The sequence below is a fragment of the Salmo salar genome, unplaced genomic scaffold (genome assembly GCF_905237065.1).
Source record: "Salmo salar unplaced genomic scaffold, Ssal_v3.1, whole genome shotgun sequence".
NCBI classification, from domain to species: domain Eukaryota; kingdom Metazoa; phylum Chordata; class Actinopteri; order Salmoniformes; family Salmonidae; genus Salmo; species Salmo salar.
Window position 1 is genome coordinate 12,616 of NW_025549017.1, and position 24,466 is coordinate 37,081.

Here is a 24,466-nt window from a genome sequence, read left to right on the forward strand (position 1 = left end):
GAAAACGCTCAAGACAAGTGGGCACTGTGGAAGTAGACCAAGAAGGCGCGATATATGCAAATATTACAGAATCGGATAAGTGGACTAGTCTCAAGTCAACAAACTTCACTCGGTGTGCTGGGCGACCTAAATCAAGCGCAGCACCTTTGGCGCTATGGTTAGGTTCAGTGACCGCAGATGAAGGTTGGGTTCCATCTGATCATTTCCAGTGATATCACCGTGCACCCATGTCGAGTGAACTCAGCGTGCTGCGGAGACATACAGCCACTGTACTGGAGGAGGGACAACGTGAAGTCATCGAGACTTTCATTGGCCTATGTCGCTGTCAATCAAATATGCCTTCGTACTTCCGGTATATATTGCGGGAAAGTTAATCTAGCGAGGATCACATTCGATTGGAGTACACTACAAAATAGATTATTTCTCATTAAATTTATAGTTAGCTCATATATTAGGGCCAAATGTCGAGAACACTAGAAGAGGTGCAGGCTACCATACAAATCGCCAAACTAAAAGAGAATGATTTGCAGAACACAATTCACTGTTTAACTTTTGGAGAAAGCGTCTCGTCCGGAGACTACTTCCTGATGGAACTGGATGACACGCTCTGTAAACACATAGAAGCAGGAAATAGGTAAAGTATCTGCATAGTTACAATGTAGCTAATTCAATATAAATACACAGTTACGTTAATAGACATAGCTAGTTACGTTAGACAAGTGCGGCGTGTTGTCTCCTAAACATTCACAGGTGACTGGTTGGTTTACGCGTGATTTTGTTCTGGGTTCAGAGATTACGCGTATGTAGTGTGGGTTGTCAACCCACCTGAAGTGTTACCGGATGTCTGCAGGTATTTGCTCCAACACACCTGATTCTATGATTGATCTTCCCCATCAGGACCTTGATAAGCTGAATCAGGTGTGTTGGACTGAAACAGGGATGGGTCAAAAGGTTTAAGGAGTCTACCATTACTCCTTAGTCCAAGGACCTTACATGTTCTGTTTAAAGGGCAAATTGGCTCCGGAAGCCAAAAACGGCCAAATACTCAAACTAAACGTGAATCGATTCACAATTGCAGTACAGTTATAAAAACAAATCCCTCTACTTTTCATATCACATAAAACAAAAAAATCCAAAAAACCGTACCGCAAGAGATGTGGGTTAATGTGTCTCTTATTTAAACTCCTCCTTCAGAATAGCCCTTCATCCAATGACTCTGATGTGTGATGTAATGGAACTGAGCGTGATGGTCAAGGGCTACACACCTACTACCTCTATAGGAGGAGGGTTGTTCAGCCCTGGTGAAAACAACTCATCCAGCTGCTGCCACTTTCTCTACACGTCAACTGTTAAACAGTCTATTTAACGTTGACGTGTAGAGAGACTGTTTTAACGTTGAGTCTCTACATGTCAACGATCTCAACATTCTCTCTCCTTTATCCTTGTTCTCTACCTGCAGCCTGGTTATCAGAGGAGACCAGGATGAGAGAGCTGTCCTGTGCAGTGAAGACAAGACTTATGACCTGAAGATAGCCGACACCTCAAACCTCCTGCTGTTAGTGCCTGGCTGCCTGACTCCAGATCAGCTGACTACTGACAACCAGGCCAGCTCTCAGCTGGTCCATGCACAGGTAGGAGTCTATCAACTATCTGAACACAATGAATGTTTCTTGTGTGACAGCCATTTTGAAAATCACTGATCTGGAATTTAATGTCTGTACAGTAGACATTACGTTAACGTGCTTACACACGCACACTAAATAGCTATAGACATTAGAGGTCGACTGATTATGATTTTTCAACGCCGATGGTGATACTGATTATTGGAGGACCCAAAAACGGATACCGATTAATCAGCCGATTTTATTTATTTGTAATAATGACAATTACAACAATACTGAATGAACACTTATTTTAACTTAATATAATACATCAATAAAATCAATTTAGCCTCAAATAAATAGTGAAACATGTTCAATTTGGTTTAAATAATGCAAAAACAAAGTGTTGGAGAAGAAAGTAAACGTGCAATATGTGCCATGTAAAAAAGCTAACGTTTAAGTTCCTTGCTCAGAACATGAGAACATATGAAAGCTGGTGGTTCCTTTTAACATGAGTCTTCAATATTCCCAGGTAAGAAGTTTTAGGTTGTAGATATTATAGGACTATTTCTCTCTATACGATTTGTATTTCATATACCTTTGACTATTGGATGTTCTTATAGGCACTTTAGTCTTGCCAGTGTAACAGTATAGCTTCCGTCCCTCTCCTCGCTCCTACCTGGGCTTGAACCAGGAACACATCGACAACAGCCACCCTCGAAGCAGCGTTACCCATGTAGAGGAAGGAGAACAACTACTCCAAGTCTCAGAGCGAGTGACGTTTGAAACGCTATTAGCGCGCACCCCGCTAACTAGCTAGCCATTTCACATCGGTTACACCAGCCTAATCTCGGGAGTTGACAGGCTTAAAGTCATAAACAGTGCAATGCTTGAAGCATTGCGAAGAGCTGCTGGCAAAACGCACGAAAGTGCTATATTGAATGAATGCTTACGAGCCTGCTGCTGCCTACCATCGCTCAGTCAGACTGCTCTATCAAATCATAGACTTAATTATAACATAATAACACACAGAAATACGAGCCTTAGGTCATTAATATGGTCGAATCCGGAAACTATCATCTCGAAAACAAAACGTTATTCCTGTTACATTGCACAATCTTCAATGTTATATCATAATTACGTAAAATTCGGGCAAATTAGTTCGCAACGAGCCAGGCGACCCAAACTGTTGCATATACACTGACTCTGCGTGCAATGAACGCAAAATTACACAATTTCACCTGGTTAATATTTTCTGCTAACCAGGATTTCTTTTAGCTAAATATGCAGGTTTAAAAATATATACTTGTGTATTGATTTTAAGAAAGACATTGATGTTTATGGTTGGAGCAACGTGTACCTAAGCGATTATATGCAACGCAGGACAGGCTAGATAAACTAGTAATATCATCAACCATCAACTAGTGATTATGATTGATTGATTGTTTTTTATAAGATAAGTTTAATGCTAGCTAGCAACTTACCTTAGCTTCTTACTGCATTCGCATAACCTCGTGGAGTGCAATGTAAAGCAGGTGGTTAGAGCGTTGGACTAGTTAACCATAAGGTTGAAAGATTGAATCCCTGAGCTGACAAGGTAAAAATCTGTCGTTCTGCCCCTGAACAAGGCAGTTAACCCACCGTTCCTAGGCCGTCATTGAAAATAAGAATGTGTTCTTAACTGACTTGCTAGTTAAATAAAGGTCTAAAAAATAAATAAAAAAATGGCCAAATCAGCGTCCAAAAATACCGATTTCCGATTGTTATGAAAACTTGAAATCAGCCCTATTAATCGGTCAACCTCTAATAGACATTACACAGTGAGTTCACTGTGATGTATTAAATATTTTTCTAATTTACTGTGTTCACCTACATTAGTGGTTGCCAAACTTTTTATAGTCCCGTACCCCTTCAAACGTTCAACCTCCAGCTACGTACCCCCTCTAAGCACCAGGGTCAGCGCACTCTCAAATGTTGTTTTGTGCCATCATTGTAAGCCTGCCACACACACACACACACTATACGATACATTCATTAAACATAAGAATGAGTGAGTTTTTGTCACAACCCGGCTCGTGGGAAGTGACAAAGAGCTCTTATAGGACCAGGGCACAAATAATAATAATATAATAATAATCAATAATTTTGCTCTTTTATTTAGCCATCTTACATATAAAACCTTATTTGTTCATTGAAAATTGTGAATAACTCACCACAGGTTAATGAGAAGGGTGTGCTTGAAAGGATGCACATAACTCTGCGGTGTTGGGTTGTATTGGAGAGAGTCTGTCTTAAATCATTTTCCACACACGGTCTGTGCTGTATTTAGTTTTCATGCTAGCGAGGGCCAAGAATCCACTCTCACATAGGTATGTGGTTGCAAATGGCATCAGTGTCTTAACAGCGCGATTTGTCAAGGCAGGATACTCTGAGTGCAGCCCAATCCAGAAATCTGGCAGTGGCTTCCAATTAAATACAATTTATTCACAGAACCGCTTGTTGCAATTTCTATGAGGCTCTCTTGTTCAGATATCGGTAAGTGGACTGGAGGCAGGGCATGAAAGGGATAATGAATCCAGTTGTTTGTGTCGTCCGTTTTGGGAAAGTACCTGTGTAATTGCGCAGCCAGCTCGCACATTTGACATTGTCCGTAAACTTGAGTTAATTTGCACACAAAAAAATCATACAATGATGGAAAGACCTGTGTGTTGTCCTTGTTCCAACTTCTTAATCATAGCCTCAATTTTGTCCCGCACATTGAATATAGTTGCGGAGAGTCCCTGTAATCCTACATTCAGATCATTCAGGTGAGAAAAAACATCACCCAGATAGGCCAGTCGTGTGAGAAACTCGTCATCATGCAAGCGGTCAGACAAGTGAACATTTTGGTCAGTAAAGAACTTTAAGCTCTCAAATCAAAGAAACGTGTCAATACTTTGCCCCTTGATAACCAGTGAAGTCTGTATGTTGTAAAAGTGTTACATGGTCGCTGCCCATATCATTGCATAATGCAGAAAATACACAAGAGTTCAGGAGCCTTGCTTTAACAAAGTTAACCATTTTCACTGTAGTGTCCAAAACGTCTTTCAAGCCGTCGGGCATTCCCTTGGCAGCAAGAGCCTCTTGGTGGATGCTGCAGTGTACCCATGTGGTGTCAGGAGCAACTGCTTGCACACACGTTACCACTCCACTATGTCTCCCTGTCATGGCTTTTGTACCATCAGTACAGATACCAACACATCTTGACCACCGAAGTCCATTTGATGTCACAAAGCTGTCCAGTACTTTAAAAATATCCTCTCCTGTTGTCCTGGTTTCCAGTGGTTTGCAGAAGAGGATGTCTTCCTTAATTGACCCCCCATAAACGTAACAGACATATACCAGGAGCTGTGACGGCCCGCCATGTCTGTTGACTCATCCAGCTGTAACGTATAGAATTCACTGGCTTGTATGAGAAGCAGTAATTGATTCAAAACATCTGCCATGTCACTGATTTTCTCATGAAACAGAGTTGTTTGATGAAGGCATTTTCTGTATAGTTTTTTGGGCCTTTTCCCCAAGCATTGTCCCAGCCATATCCGCAGCAGCAGGAAGAATTAAGTCCTCCACAATAGTATGGGGCTTGCCTATCCTAGCCACTCGGTAGCTCACCATATAAGACTCTTCTAGCCCCTTCATATTAATGGTATCTGTTGCTTTTATACATGTCTTACTACTCGAAAATCGTCTTTATTCTCACTCAAAAAACTCCCGTGGCTTATTTTTCAAATTGTCATGTTTCTAAATGTCTGCGCAAGAGTGACGGTTTTGCGCGAGAGAGTACCGGTTAATGTGATTGGAAGTTAATTATTTGACTAGGCTACCTGTGTTTGACATTGTGTTGTTATTTCGCTGAACACTAGATGGTTAGTTATATTTTAGCCAGTGAAACCAGGCTACTCGGGCGAGAAAAAAACCTCACCCAAATGTATAGCCCCGTTTAGAAAATATAAATGTACTGTTTGAAAATGTGAAGGATTTTTCTTTTATTTTGGCGTACCCCCCGACGGCATTGCGCGTTACCCCAGTTTGGGAATACCTGACCTACATCATTCAATGTTTTCAATACTGTACGACTTTCCCCAAATGTTACACACCAATAATGCTCTCCAGTACCTACAGAATGTTGTAGTGTGAAGTAATATGCTGAAATGTATACAGGACTAAGAAATGACCCTTTTCCTAACAGATTTGGGGCTTTTCTAACAGTTACTGGGAGTTGAGGAAACGTCATCCCAAACTAAAGAAGCTGAAGAAACTTCTGATGGAGAATCCGTACGAGGGCCCAGTTATCAGTGGGCAGGAGGACGTCACGGACGGGAAGGTACTTACTAACTGTATTATATTATATGCCATTTTAGCAGACGCTTTTATCCAGAGAGACTTACAGTTAGTCCATTCATTTTAAGGTAAGACTGTCACATTCATATTAAGTACAACTTTTTTCCTCGGTAAAGCAACTATCAGTAAAGTTGGTCCCGCTAAGAGAAGACATGTGACAGGCTAGAACACACTAGAACATCGCCTCTATTGTACACTGACTAAATAAACCTATGGATTCTTGTTCATGTCAAAGTTCTCTGTTTTTAAAACCTTTCCTTTTGGCAGTACACTATGGGAGACCTGCTTGATAAAGCCTTTCCTTTTGGCAGTACACTATGGGAGACCTGCTTGATAAAACCTTTCCTTTTGGCAGTACACTATGGGAGACCTGCTTGATAAAGCCTTTCCTTTTGGCAGTACACTATGGGAGACCTGCTTGATAAAGCCTTTCCTTTTGGCAGTACACTATGGGAGACCTGCTTGATAAAACCTTTCCTTTTGGCAGTACACTAGGGGAGACCTGCTTGATAAAACCTTTCCTTTTGGCAGTACACTATGGGAGACCTGCTTGATAAAGCCTTTCCTTTTGGCAGTACACTATGGGAGACCTGCTTGATAAAACCTTTCCTTTTGGCAGTACACTATGGGAGACCTGCTTGATAAAACCTTTCCTTTTGGCAGTACACTATGGGAGACCTGCTTGATAAAACCTTTCCTTTTGGCAGTACACTATGGGAGACCTGCTTGATAAAGCCTTTCCTTTTGGCAGTACACTATGGGAGACCTGCTTGATAAAACCTTTCCTTTTGGCAGTACACTATGGGAGACCTGCTTGATAAAACCTTTCCTTTTGGCAGTACACTATGGGAGACCTGCTTGATAAAACCTTTCCTTTTGGCAGTACACTATGGGAGACCTGCTTGATAAAACCTTTCCTTTTGGCAGTACACTATGGAAGAGCTGCTTGATAAAACCTTTCCTTTTGGCAGTACACTATGGGAGACCTGCTTGATAAAACCTTTCCTTTTGGCAGTACACTATGGGAGACCTGCTTGATAAAACCTTTCCTTTTGGCAGTACACTAGGGAGACCTGCTTGATAAAGCCTTTCCTTTTGGCAGTACACTATGGGAGACCTGCTTGATAAAACCTTTCCTTTTGGCAGTACACTATGGGGAGACCTGCTTGATAAAACCTTTCCTTTTGGCAGTACACTAGGGGAGACCTGCTTGATAAAGCCTTTCCTTTTGGCAGTACACTATGGGAGACCTGCTTGATAAAGCCTTTCCTTTTGGCAGTACACTATGGGAGACCTGCTTGATAAAAACTTTCCTTTTGGCAGTACACTATGGGAGACCTGCTTGATAAAACGTTTCCTTTTGGCAGTACACTATGGGAGACCTGCTTGATAAAACCTTTCCTTTTGGCAGTACACTATGGGAGACCTGCTTGATAAAACCTTTCCTTTTGGCAGTACACTATGGGAGACCTGCTTGATAAAGCCTTTCCTTTTGGCAGTACACTATGGGAGACCTGCTTGATAAAACCTTTCATTTTGGCAGTACACTAGGGGAGACCTGCTTGATAAAACCTTTCCTTTTGGCAGTACACTATGGGAGACCTGCTTGATAAAACCTTTCCTTTTGGCAGTACACTATGGGAGACCTGCTTGATAAAACCTTTCCTTTTGGCAGTACACTATGGGAGACCTGCTTGATAAAACCTTTCCTTTTGGCAGTACACTATGGGAGACCTGCTTGATAAAACCTTTCCTTTTGGCAGTACACTATGGGAGACCTGCTTGATAAAACCTTTCCTTTTGGCAGTACACTATGGGAGACCTGCTTGATAAAACCTTTCCTTTTGGCAGTACACTATGGGAGACCTGCTTGATAAAACCTTTCCTTTTGGCAGTACACTATGGGGAGACCTGCTTGATAAAACCTTTCCTTTTGGCAGTACACTATGGGAGACCTGCTTGATAAAACCTTTCCTTTTGGCAGTACACTATGGGAGACCTGCTTGATAAAACCTTTCCTTTTGGCAGTACACTATGGGAGACCTGCTTGATAAAACCTTTCCTTTTGGCAGTACACTATGGGAGACCTGCTTGATAAAACCTTTCCTTTTGGCAGTACACTATGGGAGACCTGCTTGATAAAACCTTTCCTTTTGGCAGTACACTATGGGAGACCTGCTTGATAAAACCTTTCCTTTTGGCAGTACACTATGGGAGACCTGCTTGATAAAACGCTTTATTTTGGCAGTACACTATGGGAGACCTGCTTGATAAAACCTTTCCTTTTGGCAGTACACTATGGGAGACCTGCTTGATAAAATGTTTATTTTGGCAGTACACTAGGGGAGACCTGCTTGATAAAACCTTTCCTTTTGGCAGTACACTATGGGAGACCTGCTTGATAAAACGTTTATTTTGGCAGTACACTATGGGAGACCTGCTTGAAAGAATCCAAGCAAGTGTGGAGGAACTGGAGGCCCAACTACAGACTATTCATGCCTGTGAGGTCAACGGTAAGAATGATTCTCAAATCTTCCAAATGTTTATTTTCTCACACTTTCCATTTAGATATGTGATCTACTGTATGTGGTTTGTGTCTATTTAGGAAATAACATGCTGGCCTTGGTGTATCCACATGTGTTTGTTTGTCCTGTGCTATTTTCACATGTTCCCCTCTTGTGTATTCCAGGCTACTGGAGGCTGTTGGATTTTGACTATGAGATGAAGCTACTGGGTCACATCACTCAGCTGGTGGACTCTGAGTCCTGGTCCTTCAGTAAAGTCCCTCTTAGTGTCAGTCTGGAGGAGTTAGGACGTCTGGAGCCACAGTAGGTGCAGTTAGTCAACGTTATGGCTGTCCCATAGGGCGGCGCACAATTGGCCCAGTGTCGTCCGGGTTTGGCCGGTGTAGGCCGTCATTTTAAATAAGAATGTATTGTTAACTGACTTGCCTAGTTAAATAAAATGGTAGAGTGGAGAGTAGTTTGTTGTAATACTTAGCAGGTAGGTAGTCATCATGTTGTAATACTTAGCAAGTAGGTAGGTAGGTTGGCATCATGTTGTAATACTTAGCAGGTAGGTAGTCATCATGTTGTAATACTTAGCAAGTAGGTAGGTAGTCATCATGTTGTAATACTTAGCAAGTAGGTAGGTAGTCATCATGGTGTAATACTTAGCAAGTAGGTAGGTAGTCATCATGGTGTAATACTTAGCAAGTAGGTAGGTAGTCATCATGGTGTAATACTTAGCAGGTAGGTAGGTAGGTAGTCATCATGTTGTAATACTTAGCAGGTAGGTAGGTAGTCATCATGTTGTAATACTTAGCAGGTAGGTAGGTAGTCATCATGTTGTAATACTTAGCAGGTAGGTAGGTAGTCATCATGTTGTAATACTTAGCAGGTAGGTAGGTAGGTGGTCATCATGTTGTAATACTTAGCAGGTAGGTAGTCATCATGTTGTAATACTTAGCAGGTAGGTAGGTAGGTAGTCATCATGTTGTAATACTTAGCAGGTAGGTAGGTAGTCATCATGTTGTAATACTTAGCAGGTAGGTAGGTAGGTGGTCATCATGTTGTAATACTTAGCAGGTAGGTAGGTAGGTAGTCATCATGTTGTAATACTTAGCAGGTAGGTAGGTAGGTAGTCATCATGTTGTAATACTTAGCAGGTAGGTAGGTAGGTAGTCATCATGTTGTAATACTTAGCAGGTAGGTAGGTGGTCATCATGTTGTAATACTTAGCAGGTAGGTAGGTAGGTAGTCATCATGTTGTAATACTTAGCAGGTAGGTAGGTAGTCATCATGTTGTAATACTTAGCAGGTAGGTAGGTAGGTAGTCATCATGTTGTAATACTTAGCAGGTAGGTAGGTAGGTAGTCATCATGTTGTAATACTTGCAGGTAGGTAGGTAGGTAGTCATCATGTTGTAATACTTAGCAGGTAGGTAGGTAGTCATCATGTTGTAATACTTAGCAGGTAGGTAGGTAGTCATCATGTTGTAATACTTAGCAGGTAGGTAGGTAGTCATCATGTTGTAATACTTAGCAGGTAGGTAGGTAGTCATCATGTTGTAATACTTAGCAGGTAGGTAGGTAGTCATCATGTTGTAATACTTAGCAGGTAGGTAGGTAGGTAGTCATCATGTTGTAATACTTAGCAGGTAGGTAGGTAGGTAGTCATCATGTTGTAATACTTAGCAGGTAGGTAGGTAGGTAGTCATCATGTTGTAATACTTAGCAGGTAGGTGGTAGGTAGTCATCATGTTGTAATACTTAGCAGGTAGGTAGGTAGGTAGTCATCATGTTGTAATACTTAGCAGGTAGGTAGGTAGTCATGTTGTAATACTTAGCAGGTAGGTAGGTAGTCATCATGTTGTAATACTTAGCAGGTAGGTAGGTAGGTAGTCATCATGTTGTAATACTTAGCAGGTAGGTAGGTAGGTAGTCATCATGTTGTAATACTTAGCAGGTAGGTAGGTAGGTAGTCATCATGTTGTAATACTTAGCAGGTAGGTAGGTAGGTAGTCATCATGTTGTAATACTTAGCAGGTAGGTAGGTAGGTAGTCATCATGGTGTAATACTTAGCAGGTAGGTAGGTAGGTAGTCATCATGTTGTAATACTTAGCAGGTAGGTAGGTAGGTAGTCATCATGTTGTAATACTTAGCAGGTAGGTAGGTAGGTGGTCATCATGTTGTAATACTTAGCAGGTAGGTAGGTAGGTAGTCATCATGTTGTAATACTTAGCAGGTAGGTAGGTAGGTAGTCATCATGTTGTAATACTTAGCAGGTAGGTAGGTAGGTGGTCATCATGTTGTAATACTTAGCAGGTAGGTAGGTAGTCATCATGTTGTAATACTTAGCAGGTAGGTAGGTAGGTAGTCATCATGTTGTAATACTTAGCAGGTAGGTAGGTAGGTAGTCATCATGTTGTAAGCTCGTTCAAAGGCCACATTTGACTAAAGGCTCAGGACAACAAATATCTTTAAATGTTCATTGAACCAAAGTGTGCAGAAGCTCTGTTCTGTTGCATGTAATCATCATGACAACATTGAAGTGTGCATGTGTGTGGGGTAGGGAATTCATGTCTTTCTTTAATACTCATCCAAACCCCTTCTCCTGCCCAGGGAGATGATAGAGCATAGCTTGAACTGTTATGGAAGGCGCTACACGGACAACGGTAAGTAAGAAAGTACTGTCTATTGTACATTTTTAATGCTTTGGTGTGCTGTAGAGTGACACACAGCCAACTACCTCATGCAATATTTTGGCTCTTCATAGCTATTTAATTGATATTGAACAGAATAGAAAATGTCCTATTTTTCAGATGAGGTTTTCTTTGCGCTGAACGAGGACATGGTGTGCAGAGCCACAGCCCAGATGCTGCTGCAGAACGCAGTGAAGTTCAACCTGGCAGAGTTCCAGGAGGTGTGGCAGCAAAGTGTCCCAGAGGGCATGGGCACTAGACTGGACCAGCTGAAGGTGAGGAGGGGGCCAGACTGGCAGTGCACAGATGGATGGGCCAGTTTTCCAGATTAAACCTGGTCCAGAAAATGTAGGGAAAATGGCGCCGCATTGCTCCCAGAAAACAGTTGCTTTCAAATTAGGGATTTCGTGGCTAATTTGAGGTTAGGATGTTTTTCTGCGCGCAGATTATGCATGTATGAACTACACATTGACACATCCAGTCCAAGTCGGGAGGTTGAAAAATACTGACTAGTCAAAGTTCCAGAGCATGTCTTTACCGACATTTTTTTTTAACATATGGACAAGACTATTCTCAGATTCTACAGCAAAATATCTCATAATGGATGTTTACGTTTTAGGCTTTATTTTAGCTTTAGAAATATGGTAATTACACATTTTAAAGACGTGATGGTTGTTGGCAGACATGATTACAAGATTATCCAGATGTAATATGACCAGATGGTTATGGGTTTCTATACAGAGTCTAGCCCTTGTGGACCGCAGCTCCAAACCAGAGACCATATCTCTGCTGAGAGTGGAAGATCTTCCCGAGGACACACTGGAGAGATTCACCCATCTCTTCACCATGAGAGAGAAGTGGACCGAGGAGGACATCACCCCTTACATACAGTGAGTAAAACTGAGCATCAGAATGACCGTTGTCTCTGTACTGTACAATAATGACTATTAGAGATTTAGACTTGTGTGCCAGATGTTTGTGGTGTGATACACAGCTAGGTAGTGTTGGTCCAACGTTCTTGCTTAATCTGGAAAGCTTTCTGTGTTAAATTATTGAGGACCAATCGTTGTTATTTTCATGCAGGGACTTGTGTGGAGAAAAGCAAACAACTGGAGCTCTTCTAACCAAATACGCTCGTTTGTCCACGCAAAACGGAATAAAAGTCTTCAATTCAAGAAGGCCAGTGGCAACATGAAGACGCTTGGATATCTTAATTGACGAGCAAAGTTGTTTGGAATCAGTGTATTGTTGTATTTGTTAAAGTGTTGTAATAAAAATCTAATGTTTTTGTAATTATTACCGACTTTGTGTTTTTCCTCCCACCTATACTGTATATCTTCTACTTTATTCATAATACCACAGTCACAATTTGATAATTTAGTGACCTCCAGTGGCAAGAGGCAGAAGGGCAGTGACAAGAAGGCTTTCAAAGAAAATTTGTTTTAATTTCTAAAAGAACACAAAAAATTATCCAACCCAATATTTTACTGTTGGAAACAAGGTTAGGATAAAATATAAATAAAAAGCACCATAAATGATTTTATCCTAAATATTTTTAAAATAATTGTGCGGGAGGGGCCCGGGGTCAAAGGATGGTTAAATAAAATGGCCAAACATTGTTAAAACGGGTTGTCACTACCCCAGCCACAAAGTCCTAATTATGACTTAACACAGCCCATTTCTAGAAGGTATTTTCTTAAAATCTGATCTTACATTAACCACACTGATAATCTTAGGCTTAACATAACTTTTTCTTTTTTTGGTCTAAATATAAAGGACCTATTTATTTTTCCCCCATTTTTAATTTTTACGATCTAGACAATTTTGACTTTGTGGTAACTAGTGACAACTGAAGGTGGAGTCACCATAAAAGAACTGGAGACAGCATCCAAGATGGCCGTTTACTGGGACTAGTCTGCCTGCTCACTAGCTCTTATTATTATTGTAGGGCTCTTTATTAATCTAAGCCAGTTTGTCAAATATGCAACAACAAATTGTTTCGTTCTCACAATTTCATTGGCTAAATTTATACGGAACAAAAATATAAATTCACCAATTTCAAAATTTTTACTGAGTTACAGTTCATAGGAAATCAGTCAATAGAAATACATTATGCCCTAATCGATGGATTTCACATGACTGGGCAGGGGCTCAGCCAATCAGAATAAGTTATTCCCCACAAAAGGGCTTTATTACATACAGAAATACTCATCAGCACCCCCTCCCACCTTTCTCAGACGATCCCACAGGTGAAGAAGCCGGAAGCGGAGGTCATGGGCTGGCGTGGTTATACATGTTCTGAGGTTTTGAGGCCGGTTGGACGTACTGCCAAATTCTCTAAAACACCGTTGGAGGCAGCTTATGGTATTAAGGTAGTGAAATTAACATTCAGTTCTCTGGCAACATCTCTGGTGGACATTCCTGCAGTCAGCATGCCAATTGCACGCTACCTCCGCTTGAGACGTCTGTGGCATTGTGTTGTGTGACAAAACTGCACATTTTAGTGGCCTTTTATTGTCCCCAGCAAAAGGTGCATCTGTGTAATGATCATGTTGTGTAATCAGCATCTTGATATGCCACACCTGTCAGGTGGATAGGTTATCTTGGCAAAGGAGAAATGCTCACCAATAGGGATGTAAACAAACGTATGCACAATTGAGAGAAGCTTTTTGTGTGTAAGGAACATTTCTGGAATCTTTTATTTCAGCTCATGAAACATGGGACCAACACTTTACATGTTGCGTTTATATTTTGTTCAGTATTCAGACCCCTTGACTTTTTTCACATTTTGTTACACCTTAATTTTTAAAATGGGTTAAATAAATTAAAAAATCCTCAGCTATCTACACACAATACCCCATAATGACAAAGTACATTTTTTGGTTGAAATTTTATCAAATGTATTAAAAATAACTGAAATACCTTTAAGTATTCAGACCTTTTGCTAGGAGACTTCAAATTGAGCTCAGGTGCATCCTGTTTCCATTGTTCCTCAATGTTTTTACAACTTGATTGGAGTCCACCTGTGGTAAGTTCAATTGATTGGACATGATTTGAAAAGGCATACAACAGTCTATATAAGGTCCCACAGTTGATAGTGGATGACAGAACAAAAACCAAGCCATCAGGTCAAAGGAATTGCCAATAGAGCTCTGAGACAGGATTGTGTTGAGGCACAGATCTGGGGAAGGGTACCAAACATTTTCTGCAGCATTGAAGGTCCCCAAGAACAAAGTGGCCTCCATCATTCTTAAATGGAAGACATTTGGAACCACCAAGGCTCTTTCTAGAGCTGGCTGCCCGGCCAAACTGAGCAATCAGGGGAGAAGGGCCTTGGTCACGGAGGTGACCAAGAACCCGATGGTCACTTTGACAGAGCTCTAAAGTTAATATGTAGAAATGGGAGAAACTTTTAGAAGGACAACCATCTCTGCAGCACTCCACCAATCAGCCCTTTATGGTAGAGTTGCCAGACGGAAGCCACTCCTCAGTAAAAGGCACATGACAGCCCGCTTGGAGTTTGCCAAAGGCAAACTATCAGACCATGAGAAACAAGATTCTCTGGTCTGATGAAACCAAGACTGAACTTTGGCCAGAATGCCAAGCATCACGTCTGGAGGAAACCTGGCACCATCCCTACGGTGAATCATGGTGGTGGCAGCATCATGCTGTGGGGATGTTTTTCAGCGGCAGGGACTGGGATCAAGGCAAAGATGAACGGCGCAAAGTACATTGAGATCCTTGATGAAAACCTGCTCAGGACCTCAGACTGGGGCGATGGTTCACCTTCCAATGCAGGAGTGGCTTCTGGACAAGTCTCAATGTCCTTGAGTGGCCCAGCCAGAACCCGATCGAACATCTCTGGAGAGACCTAAAAATAGCTGTACAGCAACACTCCCCATCCAGAGCTTGAGAGGATCTGCAGAGAAGAATGGGAGAAACTCCCCAAATACAGGTGTGCCAAGCTTCTAGCGTTACACCCAGGAAGACTCGATGCTGTAATCTCTGCCAAAGGTGCTTCAACAAAGGGTCTGAATACTTATGTAAATGTGATCAGTTTTACATTTTTAATAAATTAGCAAACATTTCTAAAACCTATTTTTGCTTTGTCATTATGGGGTATTGTGTGTAGATTGAGGGGGGGAAACTATTTAATACATTTTAGAATAAGGGACATAATATGGAAAAAGTGAAGAATATTAGAACACGCCCCGACTCCTCAGCCAATCAGAACATCCATAGCTTACCCTTACCAAGTCCATCCCTACACCTACCATATGCTGGAGGAGTGAGTGGAGCACCCTCTAGTGTCAAACAGAATGTACACTTTGAAATTGGACTTAGATATATATTTTTTAACCTTTATTTAACTAGGCAAGTCAGTTAAGAACAAATTCTATTTTCAATGACGGCCTAGGAACAGTGCCTTGTTCTGCCTTGGGCCGGCCTAGGAACTGCCTTGTTCAGGGGCAGAATGACAGATTTGGACCTGGTCAGCTCGGGGATTTGAACTTGCAACCTTTCAGTTATTAGTCCGATTCTCTAACCACTGCCACCCCAGATATGACCAGTCCAAGACTACATTCATGTCAAATCAAATTTTATTGGTCACAGCGCCCTCTGCTGTTTTCTGAAGTCCACAATCATCTCCTTGGTTTTCTTGACATTTAGTGACAGGTTATATTCCTGGCACCACACTCTGAGGGCCCTCACCTCCTCCCTGTAGGCTGTCTTGTCATTGTTGGTAATCAGGCCTACTACTGTTGTATCGTCTGCGAACTTGATGATTGAGTTGGAGGCGTGCATGGCCATGCAGTCATGGGTGAAAAGGGAGTACAGGAGGTGGTTGAGCACGCACCCCTGTGTGGCCCCTGTGTTGAGGATCAGCGAAGTGGAGGTGTTGTTTCCTACCTTCACCACCTGGGGGCGGCCCGTCAGGAAGTCTAGGACCCATTTGCACAGGGTGAGGTTCAGACCCAGGGCCCCGAGCTTAATGATGAGCTTGGAGGGTACTATGGTGTTGAATGCTGAGCTACAGACAATGAACAGCATTCTTACATAGGTATGCCACTTGTCCAGATGGGACAGGGCAGTGTGGTGGCGATTGCATCGTCTGTGGATCTATTAGGCGGTAAGAAAATTGAAGTGGGTCTAGGGTGTCAGGTAAGGTAGAGGTGATATGATCCTTGAGGTTAAGCACAGGCCTGGATGTGACATCCAAAAGCTCATTTTTCCATCCATTCCCAAATCTATTTAATGTTAAAAAGTCGAAAATGGCTCTAAAAGTCCTAACCTAACCTTAACCATTTAAATGTCAAATTCAATGGGGTAGGGACATCCCGAGGAACCAAGATAGCACTGACCGAATCACAACCGGTTCCCGCTAGATATTTGTTTTATTTTTTGTATTTGTAAAATGGCTATATCGTTAATATTCATGAAAACAAAACATTTATGTTTGGTCTTAATTTAAGGTTAGGGTTATGTATAAGGTTATCAGTGTGGTTTAGGTTAATTTTAAGCCCAATGCAATGATAGAAACAAGAAAGTTAGAAACAAGTAACCTTGTGGTTAGAGCGTTGGACTAGTAACCGAAAGGTTGCTAGATCGAATCACTGAACTGACAAGGTCAAAATCTGTTGTTCTGCCCTGAACAAGGCAGTTAACCCACTGTTCCTAGGCCGTCATTGTAAATAAGAATTTGTTCTTAACTGACTTGCCTGGTTAAATAAAGGTAAAATAAAATTAATAAAAAAGTTAACTAGTGACGGCCGCTCAACAATCCCAACACTTCGAGCAGTAAAGTGTAATGGATTAACACTCCAGTCCGGTTGCTGGCGGTAATGCACCTTTTGGTTGTCAACCGCCATTTTAAAATCATTAAACATGAACAAGAACTTTGGGCGGTCGGACGGACGGAGAGGATGTAGTTGAATGTTTTTATAGCTCAACATTGACAAAAATGCTCATTTGAAGCCGAATTGATTCTTGTATAGCTGAATGATAGGCTTTGGTGGCGTGCATATGTGGAAAAAACGTTTGAGACACTGACAGCATTGCATAGACAGCCAGCGGGGAAGAATGGCTGGAAGTGTTGTGTTAACGTTGGCTGTTAACTAGCTAGCGTTAGCACTAGCCAACCGACTAGCTAGCGTTAGCACTAGCCAACTGACTAGCTAGCGTTAGCACTAGCCAACTGACTAGCTAGCGTTAGCACTAGCCAACTGACCAGCTAAACCGTCACATTCACTGCGCATGAACTCATTGCGTTGGGATTTATTAGGACTGGAAATATAGCTTGCTAGCCGCTTACATTATTACAGTTGTCTTACAATATTTAATGCGTGGAAACACTTGAGCATCACTGGTGCTTTTGTTGTGGATACAGGAAGAACTTTCCAATCCACACGACCATCGCGTCAAACCCGTAGTTCACGAACATGATCAAATTCATATGCCGTATCAATGCATGAAATCAAGATGAACAGGAAGAAGGACAAGGGATTTGAGAGCCCGCGGCCTTTTAAATTATAAGTATTTTCTATTACCTTTGGCTTAGTTAGCTGTGCACACACGTTTGTCCTTAAGTTATTACTTGGCACGTGATATAATACTGTAGCGACGTTATATCTCAATGTGTTAACCTATAATATGTTATGTTTATTCCTACACGACTCACCAGGTTGTCTGCATCAACAACATCAACTTCCAAAGAAAGTCTGTGATTGTAAGTATATCGTAGTAAATAAATTCGTTAACTATAGTCCCCCAAGAACCCGCAATAAAATGCTGTTTCTCATCACAATCACTTAGACTATATTCCTGTTGTTGTATCTGTAGAACCTAGCTGTAGGCTATATCCCTGTTGTTGTATCTGTAGAACCTAGCTGTAGGCTATATCCCTGTTGTTGTATCTGTAGAACCTAGCTGTAGGCTATATCCCTGTTGTTGTATCTGTAGAACCTAGCTGTAGGCTATATCCCTGTTGTATCTGTAGAACCTAGCTGTAGGCTATATCCCTGTTGTTGTATCTGTAGAACCTAGCTGTAGGCTATATCCCTGTTGTATCTGTAGAACCTAGCTGTAGGCTATATCCCTGTTGTTGTATCTGTAGAACCTAGCTGTAGGCTATATCCCTGTTGTTGTATCTGTAGAACCTAGCTGTAGGCTATATCCCTGTTGTTGTATCTGTAGAACCTAGCTGTAGGCTATATCCCTGTTGTTGTACCTGTAGAACCTAGCTGTAGGCTATATCCCTGTTGTTTTATCTGTAGAACCTAGCTGTAGGCTATATCCCTGTTGTTGTATCTGTAGAACCTAGCTGTAGGCTATATCCCTGTTGTTGTATCTGTAGAACCTAGCTGTAGGCTATATCCCTGTTGTTGTATCTGTAGAACCTAGCTGTAGGCTATATCCCTGTTGTTGTATCTGTAGAACCTAGCTGTAGGCTATATCCCTGTGTTCGTAGAACCTAGCTGTAGGCTATATCCCTGTTGTTGTATCTGTAGAACCTAGCTGTAGGCTATATCCCTGTTGTTGTATCTGTAGAACCTAGCTGTAGGCTATATCCCTGTTGTTGTATCTGTAGAACCTAGCTGTAGGCTATATCCCTGTTGTTGTATCTGTAGAACCTAGCTGTAGGCTATATCCCTGTTGTTGTATCTGTAGAACCTAGCTGTAGGCTATATCCCTGTTGTTGTATCTGTAGAACCTAGCTGTAGGCTATATCCCTGTTGTTGTATCTGTAGAACCTAGCTGTAGGCTATATCCCTGTTGTTGTATCTGTAGAACCTAGCTGTAGGCTATATCCCTGTTGTTGTATCTGTAGAACCTAGCTGTAGGCTATATCCCTGTTGTTGTATCTGTAGAACCTAGCTGTAGGCTATATCCCTGTTGTTGTATCTGTAGAACCTAGCTGTAGGATATATCCCTGTTGTTGTATCTGTAGAACCTAGCTGTAGGCTATATCCCTGTTGTTGTATCTGTAGAACCTAGCTGTAGGCTATATCCCTGTTGTTGTATCTGTAGAACCTAGCTGTAGGATATATCCCTGTTGTTGTATCTGTAGAACCTAGCTGTAGGCTATATCCCTGTTGTATCTGTAGAACCTAGCTGTAGGCTATATCCCTGTTGTTGTATCTGTAGAACCTAGCTGTAGGCTATATCCCTGTTGTTGTATCTGTAGAACCTAGCTGTAGGCTATATCCCTGTTGTTGTATCTGTAGAACCTAGCTGTAGGCTATATCCCTGTTGTATCTGTAGAACCTAGCTGTAGGCTATATCCCTGTTGTATCTGTAGAACCTAGCTGTAGGATATATCCCTGTTGTTGTATCTGTAGAACCTAGCTGTAGCCTATATCCCTGTTGTATCTGTAGAACCTAGCTGTAGGATATATCCCTGTTGTTGTATCTGTAGAACCTAGCCACGTGACTAAGAACCAAACATATTTCTACTGAGAGACATTGAAAACAACAGTAGAAGTATATGTAGTCTTAGTCATTTGGCCGTGTAGAACCAGTCTAGTTTCTCATCCATGTCAACTGACACACCCCTCTATTTGACAGGGCTTTGTGGAGCTGACCATCTTCCCAACTGTGGTCAACCTGAACCGGATCAAACTCAACAGCAAGCAGTGCAGGATCTACAGGGTTAGAGTCAACGACCTAGAAGCACCATTCATTTACAATGACCCTACTCTAGAGGTCTGCCACCACGAGTCCAAGCAGTAAGTATTGTCCTCATACACACATGGTCTAGTATTCATAACTCTCCATGAAGGAAACAGAAAACATCTTACATCTTATCCTCCAATATTCTCCTTTCTTCTTTCTGATGTTTTCACAAGAAACAATGACTGGGATATGTGGATGTTTTATCTACCTTAGTGGAAGGCACACTAAGTTGCTCTGGATAAGACTTCCTGCTAAATTACATAAATGTATGTAAAGTGGAGGGGAAGAGGACAGGAGGAATCATGGAGGAGATTTGAGATTCACCCCTGTAATTCCACAGCTACTTTCATAACAGTGACTTGCAGTAAGTCCTCACCTCTTCCTCTCTCTGCTCTGTCCCTTGCAGGAGGAACCTGAACTATTTCTCCAGTGCCTACACAGCAGCAGTCAGTGCTGTGGACCCTGATGCAGGACACGGCGAGCTGGTCATCAAAGTCCCCTCGGAGCTGTGGAAGCAAGGAGACGGTAATACAGTGAAATGTTGTCTCTGAATTGGGTTCATCTATATTATGACCTTTGGTGAATGACTGACCTCCGTTGCATCTGACTTGAGTCTTGGGTCTGTGGTTTGAATATAAAGGTTCAAGGCGTATTCTGAAAGCCTGATTGGTCCTAGATCTGTTTATATAGCACCAACACACCTGGAACAAGGCTAATGTCCTGCAATGCTCTTAGCTTAATGCATAGCATCAGAAGCTTTAAAGTATTGTTTATGTACAATTAAACTTAGTGCCCTCTAAATAATTGACTGTTTCTGTGTCTTCAGAGATGAATGTGCTGAAGGTGTACATAGAGTTCTCTCTGGACCAGCCTAAAGGAGGCCTTCACTTTGTGGTGCCTGACGTAGAGGGGAGCATGGCTGAGAGAGGAGCACACGTCTTCTCCTTCGGATACCAGAACTCCACAAGGTGGGGAGGGAGACATTGATTGATGTCATATTGAGACTTTTATTCTCTGTGCTGTCTAGGCTGTCATTCTCTCTCTCTTTTTCCTCACTCTTCTCTTTCTCTGTCATTCTCTCTCTCCATGTTCTCATTCTCTCTCTCCATGTTCTCTGTCTCTCTCTGTCGTTCTCTCTCTCCTTTCTCTCTGTCATTCTCTCTACTCTCTCTCGCTTTCATTCCCTCTCATTCTCCTCCATGTTATTCTATCAGATATGTTGTGACAAGCCTCATCCTTCCTTTCATTCCCTCTCATTCTCCTCCATATTATACTATCAGATATGTTGTGACAAGCCTCATCCTTCCTTTCATTCCCTCTCATTCTCCTCCATGTAATACTATCAGATATGTTGTGACAAGCCTCATCCTTCCTTTCATTCCCTCTCATTCTCCTCCATGTAATACTATCAGATATGTCACAAGCCTCATCCTTCCTTTCATTCCCTCTCATTCTCCTCCATGTAATACTATCAGATATGTCACAAGCCTCATCCTTCCTTGCTCCTTGACTACCTACACTCTTGTCCACCGGTCTTCCTCTCCCAGGTTCTGGTTCCCCTGTGTGGACTCGTACTCTGAGCTGTGCACCTGGAAGCTGGAGTTCACAGTGGATGCCTCTATGGTGGCTGTGTCCTGTGGGGACTTGGTAGAGACTGTCTACACCCATGACATGAGGAAGAAGACCTTCCACTACGTCCTCCCCATCCCCACCGCCGCCTCCAACATCTCACTGTCTGTCGGGCCCTTTGAGATCCTGGTTGACCCCTACATGCATGAGGTACTGTGTGTGTGGAAAAGCATTGCATAGAAACCCAGCATTACCCATCACAATATATTTAGTAGAAGCCAGTAGGGTGTTCTGAAAGGAGAATGGATTTAGTAGACGCCCATAGAGAATAGAGGCGGGCAACCATATAGGGTAAAATATGTTGACATATATACACTGAGTGTACAAAACATTAGGAACACCTTCGACGGGGCATGGGACTCTACAAGGTGTTGAAAGTGTTCCACAGGGATGCTGGCCCATGTTGACACCAATGCTTCCCACAGTTGTGTCAAGTTGGCTGGATGTCCTTTGGGTGGTGGATCATTCTTGATACACACGGGAAACTGTTGTGTGTGAAAAACCCAGCAGCGTTGCAGTTCTTGACACAAACTGGTGCGCCTGGCACCTACTACCATACCCCGTTCAAAGGCACTTAAATATTTTGTCTTGCCCTTTCACCCACTGAATGACACACATACACAATCCATGTCTCAATTGTCTCAAGGCTTAAAAATCCTTCTTTAACCTGTCTCCTCCCCTTCATCTACACTGATTGAAGTGGATTTAACAAAGTGACATCAATAAGGGATCATAGCTTTCACCTGGATTCACCTGGTCAGCATGTGATAGAAAGAGCCGGTGTTCCTAATGTTTTGTCCTCTGTGTGTATATTTAAGCAGATTTCCTTTCCACCTACGACCACTAGGTGGAGATTGAGTCATTATACTCTGTAAGTTGAAGCCGCTTCAGGGATGTGTGAATCAGTCTAGGAACCCGGCGTGCTATGCTGACATATTGTCCAAGATGGCTCTCTTCTAATATACGTTTTGATAGAATAGAATACAACAGATACAGAATAAGTGTATTCCCCCCCAGAGGGAACTTCTGGAATGTTGCTGCGTTGACACCTTTTAAAGATATTTTCCCTTTTCCCAGGTGACCCACTTCTGTTTGCCCCAGCTCCTGCCCCTGTTGAAACACTCCATGTCCTACCTGCATGAGATCTTTGAGTTCTACGAGGAGATCCTGACCTGTCGATATCCTTACTCCTGCTTCAAGACTGTGTTTGTGGACGAGGCCTACGTCCAGGTGTCTTCCTACGCGTCGATGAGCATCTTCAGGTGGCTACAGTCTCTTGTCTCGTCCTAATTCCGTTCTTTATGTGGCTTTACTCTCCGTCAACAACACATTTTACATTTGAACAATGTTTCACAACGTTTGGATATCACATTCTATTGTGGAAACTTCTCGCTGTTTTAAAGTTTTACATTTTCCACGAGTTGTCACTGAAAATAGGTCGATTGGTAGGTCCAATTAAATTCTGATTTATTATGTCAATATTTACTCGGTTAAGACCTGCCCCTCAGGTGCTTTTGCTGTTTCCCTCGGTGACAAAGAACAGCTCTCCTCATCCATTCATTTCTCACTTTCACTTTTCATAATGCTGACTTGTTTTGTCTCTATCTCTTGCCCATCTCTCTCTCGCTCTTCCCTCTCTCTTCCTCTCTCCTCTCAGTACTAATCTGCTCCACAGTGCCATGATCATAGACCAGACCCCCCTGACCAGACAGTGTTTAGCTCAGGCCCTGGCCCAGCAGTTCTTTGGCTGCTTCATCTCCAGGATGTCCTGGTGAGTAACGTACTGAGTACTACCAGACTGAGTACTACCAGACTGAGTACTACCAGACTGAGTATAGTGGAATGGTGGAGCGGCCTACAGAAACCACACGCACACACACACACTCTCACACACACTCGTCAAACGTAAGAAGCACTCCTGGTTCAACCTAGGGGCTCGTCGGTTAACCTAGGAGCTCGTCGGTTAACCTAGGGGCTCGTCGGTAACCTAGGAGCTCGTCGGTGGCCTAGGGGCTCGTCGGTAACCTAGGAGCTCGTCGGTAACCTAGGAGCTCGTCGGTGTTATTTGGATTTGTTGTTTCCTAAGAACAGTGTGGTAACTGTGGGTTCCTATCCAGATTTCTAGAAGTCTAGTACAGAGAGATTATTGAAATGATATTTCATCATCGTATTCTGTACCAGGCATAAATTGAACAAAGCTTTGGCATAGCTGAGAGTGTCTCAGTATGATGAATCTGTGTATGTGTTTGGCAATGTGTCTACAGCCGAGGGGGGTGTGTGTGTGTCTTGGCAAAAGTGCGGCTGCTGTCAGTTGGGGAGGCTGAGGTTTCACGACGCCTTCAAAGGATCACTGCAAACAATGGACCCCCTGTCTTATTAAGTGTTTAAAACTAAGTCAGATGTGGAAGCTCCACTTAGTCTTATTGAAGTGGCTTGTATCAAAAACCACAGTTGTGTAAGACCACAGAGAAATCAAACAGGCCTGGTTTCATTTATTTTCAAGACTGTAATTGAAGTCAGCTTGTTTTCTGAAACTGAGCTCGTATCCAGCTTGTAAAGAGAGGTTTAGCACTTTCTGTGTGTTACATGATTTCATCTCACTTCATGAAGCTACTGGCCAGTATTCATTAAATTAGTGAGTTAAAAACCACCATGGTTGAATAAAGTACATTGTTTCTCTCTTTTTATATATATATATATATATGGTAAGGTAAGTTTAAACGTCTGCCAAACTGGTTAAAATGACATCATTCCATTGTTGTTCTGCCAGCATGCCTGTTGTTCTGCTTTTCTTCCACTTCCAAGCCTGTCGTCTGGCCTGTCGCCCGGCCGGTCGCCTTACCTGTCTGGTCTGTGTTCTGTAGGGCTGATGAGTGGGTGCTGAAGGGGATCTCTGGCTACATCTATGGTCTGTACCTGAAGAAGACCTTTGGAGTGAACCAGTACCGCCACTGGATCAAAGAGGTAGGGAGTGAACCAG

General features: G+C 42.4%; 2 protein-coding genes across 2 annotated transcripts in view; both read left to right on the forward strand.

The window, feature by feature from the left end:
* The first annotated feature begins 362 nt into the window (after positions 1–362).
* dscc1 (DNA replication and sister chromatid cohesion 1) lies at positions 363–12,479 on the forward strand. The gene is given in 9 exon segments (NM_001141210.1): positions 363–634; positions 1,460–1,631; positions 5,830–5,964; positions 8,404–8,494; positions 8,671–8,809; positions 11,105–11,157; positions 11,305–11,459; positions 11,926–12,074; positions 12,268–12,479. Coding segments are annotated over 9 exon segments (1,179 nt in total). The 5' UTR covers positions 363–461; the 3' UTR covers positions 12,380–12,479.
* Positions 12,480–17,071: 4,592 nt separating this feature from the next.
* Positions 17,072–24,466, forward strand: part of LOC106572977 (transcription initiation factor TFIID subunit 2) — a 30,902-nt gene continuing 23,507 nt past the window's right edge. Inside the window, 9 exon segments of the mRNA XM_045712964.1 lie at positions 17,072–17,714; positions 17,857–17,911; positions 19,750–19,910; positions 20,264–20,382; positions 20,684–20,825; positions 21,405–21,636; positions 22,564–22,748; positions 23,144–23,257; positions 24,351–24,450. Coding sequence (XP_045568920.1) covers positions 17,650–17,714; positions 17,857–17,911; positions 19,750–19,910; positions 20,264–20,382; positions 20,684–20,825; positions 21,405–21,636; positions 22,564–22,748; positions 23,144–23,257; positions 24,351–24,450 — 1,173 coding nt within the window. The 5' untranslated portion in view covers positions 17,072–17,649.